Source organism: Zootoca vivipara, chromosome 8, assembly GCF_963506605.1.
Source record: "Zootoca vivipara chromosome 8, rZooViv1.1, whole genome shotgun sequence".
Lineage (NCBI taxonomy): Eukaryota > Metazoa > Chordata > Lepidosauria > Squamata > Lacertidae > Zootoca > Zootoca vivipara.
The window spans coordinates 67,294,593-67,314,362 of NC_083283.1; the positions used below are offsets into that span (position 1 = coordinate 67,294,593).

General features: G+C 43.3%; 1 protein-coding gene across 1 annotated transcript in view; it reads right to left on the bottom strand.

The window, feature by feature from the left end:
* CDH20 (cadherin 20) overlaps positions 1–18,017 on the bottom strand; it is a 49,352-nt gene extending 31,335 nt beyond the window's left edge. The window contains exon 1 of the mRNA XM_035125527.2: positions 17,644–18,017. Within this exon, the coding sequence (XP_034981418.2) occupies positions 17,644–17,898 (255 nt within the window). The 5' untranslated portion in view covers positions 17,899–18,017. The remainder of the gene's footprint in view (positions 1–17,643) is intronic.
* Between the last annotated feature and the right edge of the window lie 1,753 nt (positions 18,018–19,770).

The following is a 19,770-nucleotide window of genomic DNA, read 5'->3' on the forward strand; positions in this document are numbered from 1 at the left end:
GTGTTATGTGTGTCAAAGAGTGAGCTGGCAGTAAATCACACCGATCAAAGTTGGAGTTAAGTCTTTATTTACAAAAACACAATCTTCACAGACTTGGCTGAGTGTCAGGCTTAATGAACACAGGCTTAATGAACACAGCAGCCCATCCCTGGTAGGTTTTACTCCATGAATCAATTGCTGAGACTGAAACTCCCCATCCCCGCACCACTATTTAAGTCCTCTCCTCTCCATAACTTTCTCCAAGCAATTGGAGACCTCAACTGCATGAAACCCTCTTCTGGTTCTGGGAGACAGAGGATGGGAGCTTTCATAACAGCTCTCCACCAGCCTGACTAATCTCTTCCACTTGGCCTCCTTCCTTCCTCATCGCCTGCTTCAGCTTCTTCCTCTAATTCTGGACTTCTCTCTGCCACAAATAGAGGACAGTACTCTGCAAAGCAGGGCATATAGCCACTCTAAAAAGGACTGCGACTCTACATCCCACCCCCACTCCATTTCCCCATGCCACAAAACTTGAAAGGCCGTTAGCTAGTGAACTCTCATACTGCACAACACATTTCTTTTTTAATGTCTAGGAGAGAAATAAGACCGTTAGTTGGCCTGCATTTTTCATACAAAAAGCAACTGCTTCTTTGCATATTTTATGATGGCCCCACACCCCAAATTAATATTTCATTATTAACCTAAGATTAAATTAAAGCAGGAAAGGAGCCTTATGGCAGTGAATTGATTTCATAGAGATTCATGGTGATTGCAGGAAAAAAAGACACAGCTTAACTATTAGGAAATGAAAAAGTTGTAACACAGCTACTGTAAAAGAATAGGGCAGGGTAAGCAGCTTGGAACATCTGAATCATACACTCTAGCACAGCTGCTGCAGATGATAATGCACCCTAGAATATTAGAGGGAATTAGCGAATTAACACACTGCATGGCGGCTAATTAGTTCTGAGTAGGCATTGATAATTTGGGAAGCAACAGAACATAGACAAGCAAAATGCAGTATCAATTATATTTTACAAAAGGCAAGAAGAATGATTCAATTAGTTACAAGTCTGCTAAACACCTTTGCCTTGTGAAATAATTGAAAAATATTGAGAGCAAAATCACCCGAGGCTTAATCAAATGGCTTATAGGACCACAACTGGCAACAGTAAGAAAAAGCTTGGGAAGATTCCCTGCCTACGAAAACCTGCCTGCTTCTTTTGTTTAACCTCCTTTATGGGAATAGGAAGAAAACAGCCAAGAAACTAGTTGAGCAGGAAAGTCTCACACCCCAATACTTACGATGTGGACTTAGATGTAAATTCCATCAAGGTCTATGAGAGTTGTGTTTTTCGAAGATTGCAGCAGCTACAACAAAACACCAATATCCACTTAGAGCACTTCAGTGATTCAATGCAACATTTGTCCTTCCTGGAAAGGATATGGACAATGTAATGTGTAATGGAACTGGTTACAGGTAGGTAGCCGTGTTGGTCTGGGTCGAAGTAAAATAAAAAAATTCCTTCAGTAGCACCTTAAAGACCAACTAAGTTTTTATTTTGGTATGAGCTTTCGTGTGCATGCACACTTCTTCAGATACAGTGAAATAGAAGTCCCCAGGCACTTATGTAGAGAAGGGGTGGGGAGGGGTGGGGATGGGGAGGGGAGATCACTCAGAAGGGTGGTGGAAGTGGGTGATTGACTGACTGATAGCTGTTGATGACCGAAAACGACTGCAAATGGTTTTGCATGAAAAAGCAAGGGTTGAGATGGCTGAAGATCGCTTATCATGTATAATGAAGATCGCTTCATGTATAATCGCTTCATGTATAATGAAGATCGCTTATCATGTATAATGAGATAAGAATCCGATATCTCTGTTCACCTTTTAACATCACAGTAATCCAAGTTTATGCACCAACTACCGGTGCTGAAGAAAGTGAGATTGACCAATTCTATGAAGACCTACAACACCTTCTAGAAATGACACCAAAGAAGGATGTTCTTCTCATTACAGGGGATTGGAATGCTAAAGTAGGGAATCAAGAGATAAAAGGAACAACTGGCAAGTTTGGCCTTGGAGTTCAAAATGAAGCAGGGCAAAGGCTAATAGAGTTCTGTCAAGAGAACAAGCTGGTCATCACAAACACTCTCTTCCAACAACACAAGAGACGACTCTACACATGGATATCACCAAATGGGCAGCATCGAAATCAGATTGATTATATTCTCTGCAGCCAAAGATGGAGAAGCTCTATACAATCAGCAAAAACAAGACCTGGAGCTGACTGTAACTCAGATCATCAGCTTCTTATAGCAAAATTCCAGCTTAAACTGAAGAAAGTAGGAAAAACCACTGGGCCAGTAAGATACAATCTGAATCAAATCCCTTATGAATACACAGTGGAAGTGAGGAACAGGTTTAAGGATTTAGATTTGGTGGACAGAGTGCCTGAAGAACTATGGATGGAGGCTCGTAACATTATACAGGAGGCAGCAACGAAAACCATCCCAAGGAAAAGGAAATGCAAGAAGGCAAAATGGCTGTCCAACGAGGCCTTACGAATAGCGGAGGAGAGGAGGCAAGCAAAATGCAAGGGAGATAGGGAAAGATACAGGAAACTGAATGCAGATTTCCAAAAAACAGCAAGGAGAGATAAGAGGGTCTTCTTAAATGAGCAATGCAAAGAAATAGAGGAAAACAATAGAATGGGGAAAACCAGAGATCTGTTCAAGAAAATTGGAGATATGAAAGGAACATTTCGTACAAAGATTACCATAATCAAGGACAAAAGTGGTAAGGACCTAACAGAAGCAGAAGACATCAAGAAGAGGTGGCAAGAATACACAGAGGAATTATACCAGAAAGATATGGAGGTCTCGTACACCCCAGGTAGTGTGGTTGCTGACCTTGAGCCAGACATCTTGGAGAGTGAAGTCAAATGGGCCTTAGAAAGCACTGCTAATAACAAAGCCAGTGGAAGTGATGATATTCCAGCTGAACTATTTAAAATTTTAAAAGATGATGCTGTTAAGGTGCTACACCCAATATGCCAGCAAGTTTGGAAAACTCAGCAATGGCCAGAGGATTGGAGAAGATCAGTCTACGTCCCAATTCCAAAGAAGGGCAGTGCCAAAGAATGCTTCAACTACCGCACAATTGCGCTCATTTCACACGCTAGCAAGGTCATGCTTAAAATTCTACAAGGCAGGCTTAGGCAGTATGTGGACCGAGAACTCCCAGAAGTGCAAGCTGGATTTCGAAAGGGCAGAGGAACCAGAGACCAAATAGCAAACATGCGCTGGATTATGGAGAAAGCTAGAGAGTTCCAGAAAAACGTCTACTTCTGCTTCATTGACTATGCAAAAGCCTTTGACTGTGTCGACCACAGCAAACTATGGCAAGTTCTTAAAGAAATGGGAGTGCCTGATCACCTCATCTGTCTCCTGAGAAATCTCTATGTGGGACAAGAAGCTACAGTTAGAACTGGATATGGAACAACTGATTGGTTCAAAATTGGGAAAGGAGTACGACAAGGTTGTATATTGTCTCCCTGCTTATTTAACTTATATGCAGAATTCATCATGCGAAAGGCTGGACTAGATGAATCCCAAGCAGGAATTAAGATTGCCGGAAGAACTATCAACAACCTCAGATATGCAGATGACACAACCTTGATGGCAGAAAGCGAGGAGGAATTAAAGAACCTTTTAATGAGGGTGAAAGAGGAGAGCGCAAAATATGGTCTGAAGCTCAACATCAAAAAAACCAAGATCATGGCCACTGGTCCCATCACCTCCTGGCAAATAGAAGGGTAAGAAATGGAGGCAGTGAGAGATTTTACTTTCTTGGGCTCCTTGATCACTGCAGATGGTGACAGCAGTCATGAAATTAAAAGACGCCTGCTTCTTGGGAGAAAAGCAATGACAAACCTAGACAGCATCTTAAAAAGCAGAGACATCACCTTGCCGACGAAGGTCCGTATAGTTAAAGCTATGGTTTTCCCAGTAGTGATGTATGGAAGTGAGAGCTGGACCATAAAGAAGGCTGATCGCCGAAGAATTGATGCTTTTGAATTATGGTGCTGGAGGAGACTCTTGAGAGTCCCATGGACTGCTAGAAGATCAAACCTATCAATTCTTAAGGAAATCAGCCCTGAGTGCTCCCTGGAAGGACAGATCGTGAAGCTGAGGCTCCAATACTTTGGCCACCTCATGAGAAGAGAAGAATCCTTGGAAAAGACCCTGATGTTGGGAAAGATTGAGGGCACTAGGAGAAGGGGACAACAGAGGACAAGATGGTTGGACAGTGTTCTCGAAGCTACGAACATGAGTTTGACCAAACTGCGGGAGGCAGTGCAAGACAGGAGTGCCTGGCGTGCTATGGTCCATGGGGTCACGAAGAGTCGGACACGACTAAACGACTAAACAACAACATCTCTGTTCAAACCAGGTCCCTCCATTGTTTTGAGCTTGGTGATAAGTTGTAATTCAGCAACTTCTCTTTCCAGTCTATTTCTGAAATTCTTTTGTAGTAAGACAGCTACTTTGAGATCTTGTATAGAATGTCCTGGGAGATTGAAGTGTTCTCCTACTGGTTTTTCTGTCTTCTGGTTCCTGATGTCAGATTTATGTCCATTTATCCTTTGGCGTAGGGTTTGGCCTGTTTGTCCAATATAGAGAGCTGAAGGGCACTGTTGGCATTTGATGGCATACACAATGTTAGAAGATGAGCAATTAAATAGTCCTGAGATGGTATGTTGGATGTTGTTGGGGCCAGTAATGATGTTGTCCGGGTGTATGTGGCAGCAAAGTTGGCATCTGGGTTTATTGCAGGCTCTGGTGTCCATATAATAATAATAATAATAATTTATTATTTATACCCCGCCCATCTGGCCGGGTTCCCCCAGCCACTCTGGGCGGCTTCCAACAAAACAGAAATTCTAAAATACAGAGATATTTTACCATGTTAAGTCTGGTGGTTGTATTATTGTGGGTGAGGAGTTGTTTAAGATTGGGTGGCTGTCTGTAGGCAATGAAAGGTCTTCCTCCCAGAGCTTGAGAAAGGGAGCTGTCATTGTCCAGGAGAGGCTGTAGATCTCTGATGATGCGTTGTACTGTTTTAACTTGGGAGCTGTATGTGATGACTAGTGGTGTTCTGTTATTTTCTTTTTTGGGTCTGTCTTGCAGCAGGTTCTCTCTAGGTATCAGTCTGGCTCTGTTGATCTGTTGTTTAACTTCATCAGGTAGATATTTTAGTTCTAAAAAGGTTTGCTGTAGATCTCTTAGGTGAGATTCTCTGTCTGTAGAGTTGGAACAGATGCGGTTGTAACGTAGGGCCTGGCTGTATACGATGGATTGTTTGGTATGTTTGGGATGGTAGCTAGAAGCATGTAGATATGTTTGTCGGTCAGTTGGTTTTCTGTATAAGGTGGTGTCTATACGTCCATCCTGTATTTTTATAGTAGTGTCCAAAAATGTATTTCTTGCATAGATTGGTTCATTGTTAGGTTGAGGGTGGGGTGAAAGTCATTGAATGTCTGGTGGAAGGTTTCCAGGGTCTGTTGTCCATGTGTCCAGATAATAAAAATATCGTCAATGTATCGCAGGTACAAGAGAGGTTTGAGTGGGTAGGAGTTTAGGAAACGTTGTTCTAAATCTGCCATGAAGATGTTGGCATACTGTGGGGCCATGCGGGTGCCCATGGCTGTGCCGCTGATCTGGAGGAACAGGTCATCACCAAATTTGAAGTGGTTGTGGGTAAGGACAAAGTGGCAGAGTTTGGTAGCAAAGTCCGCTGTGGTTTTATCTGAAATGGTGTTCCTTATGGCTTGTAAACCATCATTGTGTGGGATGTTGGTATATAAAGATTCCACATCCATAGTGGCTAGTATAGTATTGTTAGGAAGATTGTTCAAAGATTGTATTTTCCTCAGAAAATCTGTGGTGTCACGTACGTAGCTGGGAGCACTGATAGCATATGGTTTCAGAACAGAGTCCATATAGCCGGAAACACCCACTGTAATGGTGCCAATACCTGAGATGATGGGGCGTCCTGGATTTCCTGGTTTGTGTATTTTGGGTAGAAGATAGAAAGTTCCTGGCCGAGGTTCCGCTGGTGTGTTTGTGAGGATCTGTTCTTGGATGTGTAGGGGTAGCTCCTTGACAATCTTGTTCAGTTCTTTTTTGTATGCTTGTGTGGGGTCTGAGTCCAATTTCATGTAAAAGGCAGTATTGGAAAGTTGTCTGTGGGCCTCCTGGATGTAATCAGTTTTGTTCATGATGACGACAGCTCCACCCTTGTCTGCCTCTTTAATTATAATGTCTGGGTTGTTCCTGAGATTTTCTATGGCTCTCCTTTCAGCATGGTTTAGATTTTGTTGTAAGTGATGCTGTTTTCTGGTCACATCCGTTTGGATTCTGTGGCGGAAGCATTCGATGTACAGATCTAGTGTGGTATTGCGTCCATCAGGAGGGGTCCACGTGGAGTCCCTTTTTGTGTAACTTCTTTTCGGTGGTAGTTGGTGGTCAATGTTCTGTTCATTGATGCGTTTGGAGGGTGATGGTTGTTCCCCAGTAAGTTGAGAGGTGTTGTGTTGTGGGGATGTAGTTTGTTCTACTTTGTCTTGTTCTTGGGTGTGATGAAAATACTCCCTCAGGCGTAAGCGGCGAAAAAATGCTTCCAGGTCCCCGCAGAACTGAATCATGTGTTGGGATTTGGCAGGGCAGAATGATAGCCCCCGTGAAAGGACGGATTCCTCAGCTGGGCTGAGTGTTTGCTGTGAAAGATTGACAATGTTGTTGATCTTGTTTTGATTGGTGGCTTGTAGGTTGGAAAGGTTGCAGAGTTTTTTATTTTTCTGGTTCTTCAGTAACTCCAGCTATACAAGATCTGTGTAATGGAACTGTTAGAGTACTGAATTAGGATAAGGGAAACCCAGTTTCCAATCCCTGCTCAGCCATGATGTTTTGCTAATTGACCTTGGGCCATTCACTGTCAGCCTAAGCTACTTCAGAAGGTGATTCTGAGGGTTAAATGAAGAGAGAGGAAAGCCAGGAAGTCCTTTTTGAGGAAAATCACAATATAAAATGCAATTATTGTGGGTGGAGCATATCCCGGTGCCAGTGATTTGGGAACACAAACACTGTTGGCTACTCCTACATGGCCTTGTGTCCTCTGACGTAGTGGCTCAGAAAAGGTGTCAAGCACATCCGTATCCCACCCTTTCTTGAAAAAGCTTGGAACAAAGGAGTTATTCAATTGTTTTTATTACGCAACACAGTAGATTAACCCACACTCTGTGAACCACATGCTCCAGTGGCTCCCATGTCATTAAGGCAGCATCAGCAGGGGCCCTGACAGTGAAATCAGGTGACCATTCAAGCATGATGATCGCTTAGGAACAGACATGAAGGCAGCCTCCTGCCACTCAGTGAGCCAACTGTTGCCATGCTAGGAAATGTCAAGAAGCCAGAGATACAGTAATGCTTATCATGCTGTTTGGTTGGAGGCTGCAAATGTCCGTCTCTCCTGTTCTTAGAACTGTTGCGTTCGGTCAGGTTTTTAGCGACAGGTTCCGACATTATCTCATTGCTTTAGGAGGGTTGCCAGCTTCAGCACAGTTCCTTTTCACAATGCTTTGGTAGGCTTGAAGTCACCTAGGGGGAATCGATGACATAGCTACTTCCTATGCCAGCATTGCCTCACCTCCTGGAAAGTGCAGTTTCCCTCTTAGTAGTACATAGTAGTACATAGTGTACTGGAAGAAGCAAAGATCACCAGTGTTGAAGCAATGATTCTTCAGCATCAACTTTGTTGGACTGCTCATGTTGTTCAGATGCCTGATTATCGTCTTCCAAAGCAACTACTCTATTTCGAACTTTAAAATGGTAAGCGTAATGTTGGTGGTCAACAAAAGAGGTTCAAAGACTCTCTCAAGGCAAATCTTAAAAAATGTAGTATAAACACTGACAACTGGGAAACTCTGGCCTGCGAGTGCTCCAATGGGAGAACAGCCTTTCATAAAGGTGTCACGGGGTTTTGAAGACACTCAAACTCAGGACGAAAGGCAGAAACGTGCTAAGAGGAAGGCATGCTTGGCAAACCCTCATCATCATAGAATCATAGAGTTGGAAGAGACCACAAGGGCCATCCAGTCCAACCCCCTGCCAAGCAGGAAACACCATCAAAGCATTCCTGACAGATGGCTGTCAAGAATGATCAACTCCTGTCCAGAAACTTATGTTCCTACTGTGGAAAAACCTGTGGGTCCAAAATTGGCCTCCAATGTCACTTAAGGACTCACTTTTGAAAACCGTGTTTATGGAAGACACTCTTACTTGGCTACAAGTGATCGCCAAAGAAGAAAAGAAGACTTCTGGGCTCATGCTAGCCTGGACCAATCTTCAGTACTACCTTGCAAATTCTCATGGATGCATGTGAGCCATTTGATGGAGTTCTACGAATGCACAGAAATTTTCCATAACTGAGGAAGTCATGCTCATGTACAATGGAAGTGCTTTACTGAAGAACAACCTAGAAGAGTAAAATGGCTGGTATAAAATGTGATTCAAACAGTCCCACCTCCCAGACTCAGCAGAAAAGCAAACACAGATTTGTGTGGCCTGCCTAAGAGAAATGACTAATCTGCAGCAGAAATTCCCCTTCCAAGCGGGGTGTGGTCCCCTTCAACAAGTAGGAACTTGTTGGGAATTTTAATTTTGCCTGGTTAGCTGCTATGCTGAGTGGCTGTCCAGTTGTTCATAAATATATATTATAGCACACCTGATGAAGTTCTGCTGACCCCTGCTGTATCCAGGTCTTAGGGCAGGCCTGTTGCAAGGTACCTTCACACAGTAAGTCCAATTTCCAAAAACCCATGGGATATTACAAGCTTGTTAGGCCTATTGCCAGTGCCCATTATTTAGCTAGGATGCCCCTTAAAAACCTACTATGTATTGGAAAACAAACAAATGAACAACTCCACCATCTGAGTGGTATTATAGGATCCAGAATAGCTGTAACCTATAAATTAACATGTGCAAATTGAATGTATGAAAATTAATTCATTAGGAAATTGGTCTCTAGTGTTCACCAGTCTAATCAATCTTGATGGGGGACTTTTGAGCTGATATCAAGGCCTGGGAAGGTTCATTTGGGTTGCTAGTTTGATTGTCTACATGCTGGCACCAGTCCAATTTGTGTGTGCATATGTGTGGAAGTATGCCAGAAGTAAAGGCAAAATGGATGCTCAGTCCTTTGCATCTCATCTAATAATAAGCTACTATATGACAGCTTTCTACGTATTCTTAGAAGAGCACACTGCCCAGAATACATGAAATATAGAAAAGGGCGTGAGAGGTAAATCCATACCAATTGTACATTATGGAAACACAGCATACCACAGAGATGCTGAAAAACACACACCAAGCAATGTGAAAGAAAATAATTTTGTATAGTCTTATTTCTATAGTGCTAGAATAGAATAGTGCTAAAAGTGCTGGATAATTTTCCTGATTAAAATAATAGTAATGGACTGCATCACGCCTCTTTTCTGATCAGCCTGTTCTGTGTCAGTGGGGCTTTAATGAATGCAAGAGGTGAATGCGAAGTTTCACCAAGCAGAAGGCCTGACCTTATGACTCAATGAATCTTTGGGGAATGTTGTTCTTCCCAACCTGTCAACGTCCTGATTTTGGCCTACATAAAACCTGCTCCTGCTTTTATTGAATTCAGAAGATGTTGTGTAGGTCGCAGCCTGAATCAGCAATACTGCAGCTGTGATTGAGGAAACATATTAGGAAACTCCATATATTTCTGTTTAGCTAAGGAATCTGTTCTAAGCTCATTGCCACTGCAATGAATGGATCAAAATGACTAAAATGTCGAAATAAGAAAGGAGAATCAGCATTTTACTCTCAGGGTTGCAGTGTAATATGAGGTCTGTGTTCCAAACAAGAAAGTTTGGTTGAGTTCAGGCAGAATGAGAGTAGGTGCTTAAAAAAACAACATCACCTTTGGTCTGCACCTTTCCTTACCAGATAGGCTGCATATGAAAGTTTTAGAAAGTTGCCTTATACTGTGTCAGATCACTGGTTTGTGTTAACTCAACTAGCAACAGCATTCCAAGGTTTCAGACAGAGATGAAATATTAAACTAAGAATCTTATGCATGCAGTATCTGTGCTTTATCATCAAGCTACTTCTCTTTCTACCATGCTTCATGTCTGCTGTTGTATGAATTCAATCTGCAAATGGAACCACTGAGCATTGTGTTTGGTCATCAATAAGTTCATGGGGGGAAAAACAACAGATATATTCAGAACTATAAGTTCAGCCAAGCAGAACTGGCTCTAAAGTTCAAATCATGAACATCTGGGCTATAGTATCAAGAAAAAAAGAGGAGCAGGTGCAAGGCACAGATGGAGATCTGTATTCCATTCCTAGATTTAGTTTTGCCATCTTCTTCCAAAAACAGAATCCATAGCAACTTTGGACCTGACAGCAAGGAAAATGGCTGTCCCCAAACCATATCCCCCCCATGTTTTTATGATGATGCATTCTGTTTATGTTAAGCACTCCTCTCTACCTTCTATGGAAATAGGTGAAGGGAAACATTGACTGCAATGATGTCATGCATCTTTTGAACCAAGCATGACCAGCATGATGTGGGTTGGTGGCAGCAACCGTGCATCAAAATGCCAAGTGGGAAGCAGTCTACATCTGAATACTAGATCCTAGGGCTAACAAAAGGGAAAGGCCACCATGTCTTGCTTAGGAGTGCTGTATCATTGCTGTTGGAGACAAAATTGTAGATTAGATGGGCTCAGGTCTCATTCATCAAGGCAATTATTATATTAAGGAATATTTTGATAAAATGAAACCAGGGCCATCTTAAGCATATCCAGCGCTGTGGTGTGAAGATCCCTTTCCCAGAGTTGCCAACCTTTTTTTAGGGAGGACAGTGCTGCTGGCGATGCGCCCAGCTTTGCGGGGCTGGAGGAGGCGGGCTGTGGCTGGAGGGCAGCTCCTCTGGTGGGGAAGAGGTGGAGGCTGGACGTGGCAGCTCCCGGCTCAGCTGGCCGCTTTGTGCCATGGTGGCCACAGCAGGCGGAAGCTCCGGGTGCAGCGTTACTTCGGTGTGGCATGGCGGAGGCGGGCGAGGGCGGTGAGCTGATGCTGGGGGGCGCCACATCCAGCCTCCGCCTCTTCCCTGGCACCTTCCAGAACGTGGTGCCCTGAAGCCATGCACCACCAGCCTCTATGGGTAAGACACCCCTGAATGAAACTCAAGGGAGAAATGTGCAAGCTTTGTCTTTCTCCCTGTCTTTCTCACCTTCAGTTGTAACTATCAAGTGTGTTCCTGCGCCCTTGGAAGTGCCATAAACTTGACTATGGGGATGAGAGAATGGCATTATTATTAACAGAGATGAGACAGGACTGGTTTTTTTTCAAGTGCCTAAATACACTACCCTACATCCTGGTCCACTAAAACAACTGCAAAACATATTGCAAACGGTGCTGGAAATTACAGCCAGGGAGAGCTATGCTCACAGTTGTTTATCTCCTCATTGCAAATTCATCCCATTTTGAACCAGCAAACTAAACTGCAGTAAATTAGCTGGCGGCATAGACACAGGTTGTGAATCTGTGGTGCTATATAGCCCCACAAGATACATTAGAATACAAACTGCCCTGTGTGTAGGATACAGTGCCTTACAATTAGCGATGACTTTGCAGTTTGGAACTGGAGAGCTTGCAATGGTGAACTTGTGAATTTGTCCCTGTACTAATTATGTTAAGCTCAAACTTCAAGAAAGTCCAGGCTTGGCTCTTAATAAGCTCATGCTGTTGCCATAACTCTCTCACATCACAGCTATCTGTTCTCTTTGCCACAAATGTGGCAGGCATCACCTGCAATGACCGGGAGAGCTTCATTACTTCCTGTCATCTGAAACTGAAATTGCAGCATCCTAGGGTCATGAATCCATGGTACATTTTCCAGGGTGCTTCAGAATTTAGAAAGGGCACCAAGGCACCCTGGAACCTGCATGTCCCAGCAATTTTTCTTGATACCATTTCCCCTCTTCTCCTTTGCTCAAACTGTTCTTTAATATGATTGACTGTGGAAACCCACGTGACTTCATGAGTATTTATGACAGTATCATGTCAGATTTAACACCATGGTATTATTGACAAAATTATATGTGTCACCACCACAGCCAATATCATTGTGAGTAAATTGAGGCCAAAGGCTGAGAGACAAAGGAGGAGGCGGCAATGAAGGACACTGAACAGCAGCACTGAAACAATAAGAAAGTGTTTTTATCAAAATGTGGATGTGCTTTTTGAGTATGATATATGATAAGCAGCTTGGTATCAACTGTATTTTAGAAGTATCGAAGCTTTTAGGGTTAAATTCTTTAGTGCTGAATGAAAATGCTGGTAAAATAAAAAATTGGATGAGCTTCTTTACCAGTATTAGCAAACGTTCTTTATTTGCATGCACAGGTATTGCTACAAAATGGCGAGAAAAGCTATGTTTGCAAAAAATAAATTCATGCATGCTTATCTACAAAATTGCTTGTTAGAGCAATTCTGATTCCATAGTAGAGTCCATCTGTGAATTTTTAAAAAGTCAGTATGACACACACACACCCTAGAAAATACTTGAACTTTACAGATATAAGTAGTTTAGAAGGTTTAGATGCTGCATCTTAATAACTAAAGCAAATAGACACTGCTGATCTGCCCCAGAACAGAATTTAAAATCAATGAGACCACTTGGGAAGTAATCTGAGGAGAGCATAGGATGCATTAAGAAATATGATCAGATTTGTCTTCTTGTACTGAGAAACTTTAAAAGCACTGTATATTCATTTTAACTAAGCCAGCCATTGACACAGTACTGAATGCATCCAGATAAATTAAGAGTTTTGCAAGTTCAGAGAGAGCTCTTCCTCTGATGAGGCCATCAGCTCATCTAATTCCCCCCCCCCCCCAGCCATGCAACCTGAAATCCTTGTAAGTGGAGGAGCCAAGATTGAACATAGGGTCTTACGCATACAATGTAATGTCATTGAGCTATGGCAACTCCGATATATTATGCATGCAAAGCATATCACTGAGGAATTCTGGGAGTTCTCACAGGGTGATTTGTATTTCTCACGTGCAAAGACACACAGTTCTCTCAGTGGAGAACAAGAAAAGCACTCTGGTATATCACTCTGGTATATCCTCACATAACTTCACTAAATATAATTTTTCTTTGGGGGCGAGGGGGGGGGCACCAGTAAAGGATGATTTTCATTCTGAATGATTTTGCAGGCTCCAAAAAAAAACACACCAATTTCACATAGGCAAATCCCACTTGGCATTCCCAAGCCCAAGCCCATGCTTAAAGTAGCCCTTGCATATTGATAGTATATATAGAGAGAGCAACTATCATTTTAGTTCATATTCTGATCCCAGGATGTGCTGATAATAAGAGTGCAATGTTTATTAGATTATTGTTCTGGCAAACGTCAAACAAGAATGGACTACGAACGATGTAGGTTCTAGGGGCATAGTTGTTATAAGAATAGAATGATGGGGGAAAGTAATTAAGCACGCCAGTGTTCTACGAGATAAGAATGGAAGCTGGTAGACTTTGATGTCAAGAAGGTACAAATTGAAGCTGTCTGGCAAAAAAACAAACAAACCCGAATGCATACCCTGGCTTTCCTTTGACCAAAACATATTCTAAGTAATATAGGAAACACAGTTAAGTGTGTTTTCTCCAGGTCTCAAACAAAGTTAAGGTGGAAAATTATTCTCAACTTTGCATGTAGCCAAGAAAAGCAATATTGTAAGTAATATAACTAAATTGACTTTTACTGTCGCAAGAATGCAGACATTCATGAAAAGACAAGTGCAGACTAGTGATTCAGGCTATCATATATTGTGTTTATTTTTTGCTGCCTGTTAGCCATTTGAGAATTCCCGCCACTGCCTGTTTTATATAATGTGCCACTGAAATTACATTTTGAGTGTGTTTATACTGCTGTTCTAAGTCGGAACTTAATCCACGACATACAAACTCAAGCCAACTTGAATCCAAAGAGCCATCACAGATGGAAAAGGAAAACGAAAAGGTGAAAGCTTGAGTTATAGGCATGAAGAAGTCATTCTGAGGAGACACTTCACTGCCAAAAGCCCTTTTCGGGCATTATAGGCTTTCCTACCTGGAGAAATTCATGCTGTACCTGTTATAAAAGTCACTTAAATAATGCAGACTCCAGAGAGAAAAGCCCTGATAACACCTTACCAAGGAAAACTGAACAAAAACAGTGTATAATTGAAAAAGAAATGAATAGAGAGGTTTTTACTTTCTTACATTCAACCAAAAATACAGGGGCAAAGTTCCCTCAGAACTACACAGTCAATCAGGCCACTGTACTACCTTGGTGAATATCATGTGGCCCTGCTTGGTTGCTAAGCCACACCTGCAACAGTCCCCCTCTTGGCTAGTTGACTTCAACATTAACCAAATTAACCTTTCAACCACAGAATGAGCCTCTCTTCTGCATCTCCAACAGTACCTACCTACCTAACAGTACCTACCTACCTATTCAGCAAGTGCAATGTCAGGGGTTGGGGCTCTTTGGGGGGGGGGCACTCTCTTCTCCTGTTCTGCTCTGTGTGGAAGCTATTCATGCCTGCATGCTCTGTACATAGCTGCCAAGTCTCCCGTTTTTTGCGGGAAATCCATTTCCCGCTGTTCTCCCAATCCCAGAAATCCCCTGGATTTCCTACCTGCCAGAGGCTCCAATTCGGGTGCCACTCTGCCCATGTATGGGCACCAGAAATCGGGCAGAGCGGCACCGGAAGTTGCTTCTATCCATGTCCAGACATGCGTAGAAGCGACTTCCGGTGCCGCACTGCTGCTGATCCCGCATTTTTCAGCGGGAGACTTGGCAGCTATGGCTCTGTAATATCAAGGACATTCAACTTCCAAGAGACTGCGATCTACTCCCACTATAAATAAACTGGCAGTGATCTACCCATTGGATTGACCAGAGTTGTTGAGCTTTTCTGGGGGAGGGGTGGATGAGCCAAACTTGGAGAGGAGGATCCCGCAATTGACCAGGATTGACCATAGACACCCCGCGATCGACCGGTTGGACATAATAATAATATTATAATAATTTATTATTTATACCCTGCCCATCTGACTGGGTTTCCCTAGCCCCTCTGGGTGGCTTCCAACCAAATATTAAAAACACAATTCAGCATTAACTGTAGAATTTCAGTAAAAACACAATACAGCATAACACCCCTGATCTAGGACAACTTGCCCAAATTGGGATGTCAATACATTATGAGTTTCCCTAGTTCTGCTGTACATGGTTGCCTGCTCCTGCTAAAGGGCAGGGAAATGCAAACTGCAGTGACACGAGGACAGTGGTGAGTTATCCCACAATATGCTGTCTTCTGTTGCAACTGCACATTTAATATAACATGCCCACTTGTGCCATTGCAACTTCTTCCTTCCTTTCTCCCTCTCTCTCCTCAACCAATCCCTTCTGTATCAATATCACCTGCCTATGTTCTGAACCCGGAGCACTTCCTATAAAGACTGCCAGGGAGTTTCTAAGGGTGACATCAATTACACCAGATAATTGTTAGTGCTGATCTTTTGGAAAAAAGCAAATCATCGATAGCCTTTCAAAACAGACATTATTCACAGCTCAAGGTGACACCCGTCGGAAGCTCTTAGGAACTGAAATAAATTAGGTCTCCACCGATACACCGCCTGAAGGACAACAGCCTGGAAAACCTGTGTGGTGCCAGATCTGCTCTTCTTCCAAATTCCTCCTCAAAAAACCACCTCTTGGATGGAGATTTTGGCTTTGCCTCTTAGTCCTACCCCAGAGCCAAAGCTAAGTGCATTTGTGCATACCCATCCTTTTACCCTCGTCACTTCCAGCAATCAAAATTTAGATTGGAAGATCCTCAGGAGAAATGTGTGTGTGTGTCCTTAGGACACTGTCCTATTATATATTTGCTTAAGGCAGCAGTTTGGCACTGCAAACTACAGCTGCACCATCACAGCAGCAATGGAGGGCTGCAGTGGCAGGTGGCCCAGGAAAGCCACAGGGCAGCTCCACAGCAAACATCCTGCTCTACCACTGCCGTCGCCACTGACCACCTCACCAGTGACAGTGTTTCAGCCTCAGCAGAAGGGGGAATGTGGAGGGAGAGCTGCCTTGGCCTGTTGCAACTGTCCCTCACGGGAGAGCCAGTGTGATGTAGTGGTTAAGAGAGGTAGACTCATAATCTGGGGAACCGGGTTTGTGTCTCCGCTCCTCCACATGCAGCTGCTGGGTGACCTTGGGCTAGTCACACTTCTTTGAAGTCTCTCAGCCCCACTCACCTCACAGAGTGTTTGTTGTGGGGGAGGAAGGGAAAGGAGAACGTTAGCCGCTTTGAGACTCCTTTGGGTAGTGATAAAGCGGGATATCAAATCCAAACTCTTCTTCTTCTTCTTCTTCTTCTTCTTCTTCTTCTTCTTCTTCTTCTTCTTCTTCTTCTTCTTCTTCTTCTTCTTCTTCTTCTTCTTCTTCTTCTTCTTCTTCTTCTTCACCTGGGCTGCCGGCTGACACCCATCTCCACCTCATTTGTAGGTCTAAAGGAAGTGCTGTGGGTGGGTTTGTTTGTTTTTTGGCAAAAATCTAATGCGAGCAGCTGAGAGACTTGGCAAGATCTACATGGAATTGGAAGCTGAGGAGGTCTAGGGGGCACTTGAAGCATTGGGGAGTGTTGGGGAGGTAGGTAGAGTTCACACTCCTTTGTACCCCTGACATCGAAGGTGGAAAGGAAAAGCAGGGGGAGGGTCGCCAAAGGTTGCAAGGGTCAGTGCAGGGCAGGTTATGCAACCCTTCCCCTTTTCAACCTCCAATGGGAGTTGGGCAGGGCAACCTGCCTGTTAATCATGTGACAATGATGTGATGTGATTGACATGTGGGTTGTTCTGCCCACCTGTCAAAGTTGGCCCATAGGGTATGAAACAAAAATGTTCCCCATCGCTGGTCCAACGGGATAGTGGTGTGGGATTTGATGAGAGTTGGGTGGTCTGCTAGCAGGTGAGGCTGTAGGTAAAGCTGCTGAGCACCATGGCACAGCCCCCCCCTCTCTGTATGTATATATCTGAAATGAAGCAGGGATAATACCTGAAGGAGCATTTCCACACTCAACATTTAGCCTAGATACTGAGATCTAACTCCAAGGGCCTTCTGGAGGTTCCCTCACTGCGAGAAGTGAAGATACAGGGAACCAGGCACAGAGCCTCCTCGGTAGTGGCACCCATCGTGTGGAACACCCTCCCATCAGATGTCAAGGAGACGACACCTTTAGGAGACATTTGAAGGCAGCCCTGTACTGTATAGGGAAGCCTTTTAATGTGCAATGTTTTGTTATGTTTTTATATATGTTGGAAGCTGCCCAGAGTGGCTGGGGCAACCCAGTCAGATGCGCAGGGTGCTGCTACTACTACTAATAGTGATGGTGATAATAATAATAATAATAATAATAATAATAATAATAATAATAATAATATTAATAAAGTACTACATACACATTTTTAATATAGCGACACCTTGATCCCCCCATGCCACTTACCTTTCCCACATACAAAGGATCCGTTCCAGTGTATTCTTCCAAAACGAAGAATTGGTTCCACACCCAGCTCCTCTTCATTCGCAGATGCAGAAGCAAGTTGTCCGAGAGGCTGCCTTCTTGGCCTTTGCTGGGTGGTCTGCTGCTCCCAGATAACACAGCCGTAACGAGGTTCATCATTAAGCAACAACTTAAAGATATACTGAGTCCGAGCCACTTCCTGGCTCTATCCATTTCACACGAAGTTCGCATTGCCATACCAGGATTGTTTCCAAAAGTTGCAGCCGGGTCCTTTAAAACACCCAACAGAAAGGCCTCTGAAACTCCCAAGGGCAGTCTTTCAGTGATATGAAGCCAGCCAGATTAAGGACAGTAGTTTCCTGTGAAGTAAAAACAAACAAACACCAACCCTACTGTTCAAGTTTCCATCAAGGAATTGTGAGAGCATAGTTTCTTAAAAAAGGGGGTGGGGATGGGGGGTGGGGGTGGAGAAAGAAATATGTTCCATGCATTATTTCAGTGTTTCCCAACCTTGTGCCTCCAGCTGTTTTCGGACTACAATTCCCATCATTCCTGACCACTGGTCTTGCTAGCTAGGGATGATGGGAGTTGTAGTCCCAAAACATCTGGAGGCACAAGGTTGGGAAACACTGCATTATTTAATCCCTCTCATAAAACTGTGATAACAAGGTAATCCTCTTCCATAAAAAGGAAGGCTCTTTGCTTATAGCATGCATACTACACTCCCAAATGAAGGTAATGTTTGATTAGCTAGAAAGGAAGACTCTGGCAGTATGCTAAGGTAGGTACCAGATCTCACTATATAATTGATTGGCTTGAGTGAACAGAACATTTTTGAGAGAAATATTTATGACCAGACAGCACTGACAGTATTTCGGAGGAGGATTCACTTCATAAAAGTTATAATAGATACCGATTTGACTCTCCTTTTTTCCTCCCACCCAGCATCCTTCTGCAAAATTCTGCATGTCACTTCACATGTATATGCATGCACACAAATATTACAAACACACTCCAATGCTTTGATTCAATTTTTTGCAGCTGCAAATTATTTCTCACTTTATTCTTTTAGCACCCAACCTTCCTCTGCTTCAAGCCAGGCTTCACACTCTGCTGCCTGCTCTCTGAGGAGTTGGCCACCGCAGCTAATGTGACATTTCTAGAATTCTGAATAGTCAGTTAATCATTTTATCTGTCACAAAAGGTCTCAGGATGCTGATAGCCACATGCTACCGTAGCATATGCCTCAGCGAGTCAAGCGAACAACTTTTTCCCCCCTTCCACCTTGAGCCTGAAAGACTCATTTAGACCAAGGAATGTTGACCTCCATCAGAGGAGACTTTCTCATCAGTCAAAGATCTTTTGTTGTCATGAAGTTAGATTAGCTGGTGACCTCACTCAGGCCATGTTTTGTAGCAGTCTTTTCTTCCCCTGTTTTGCTAGGTTTAATGAGGTGGCAATGTACTTCGCTACTCTTGTCAGTGCAGTTAGCAAACATCCTCTGTGTGTTTCAGAAGTTCATTTTTGGGAGGGGAGGGCCCTTTGTGTCCTTTGAGGGCAAGCAAATTCTTTAGAAAGCCTAATATTGATCTTTTTTTTATTAAAAAAAGTCTTTAAAGCCTATTACGATTTCACTCTACTCTCCGTTGTGAAATTAGGTTGCTGTTTTGACAGACCGCTTAATGTTTTTATCTAGAGATGATTTTTTTAAAATAAAAAAACCCCTCACACGCAGCAGGAGATGCAGCCAGGCTCATTGAACTCATAACAGAAGCAAGGGCTATTATGAAATGATTATGATGTGCAAAAATATGTAAATATTAGTGGGAACTTATGAACATCCACAGATCCAAGCTGCTCCCCACAGCCTCTCTGTATCCATTTCCCTCACCTCCCAGACACACAGCTCTTTCAAAAACAGATTGGTATCTACAGCAGGAGTTAGGAATCTTGAGGGTGTACTCAATGCAAGGGCGAAAGTAGTAGAGGGGACATGTTTTGTTTGTGAGCACCCAGAAGCACCTATCTGGCCAGCTGTTGTTTAATGCAGAACTGGAAAGGTCTGTAGGCTAGTTGGACAATAAAGTTGGTATATTTCATCTCACACAT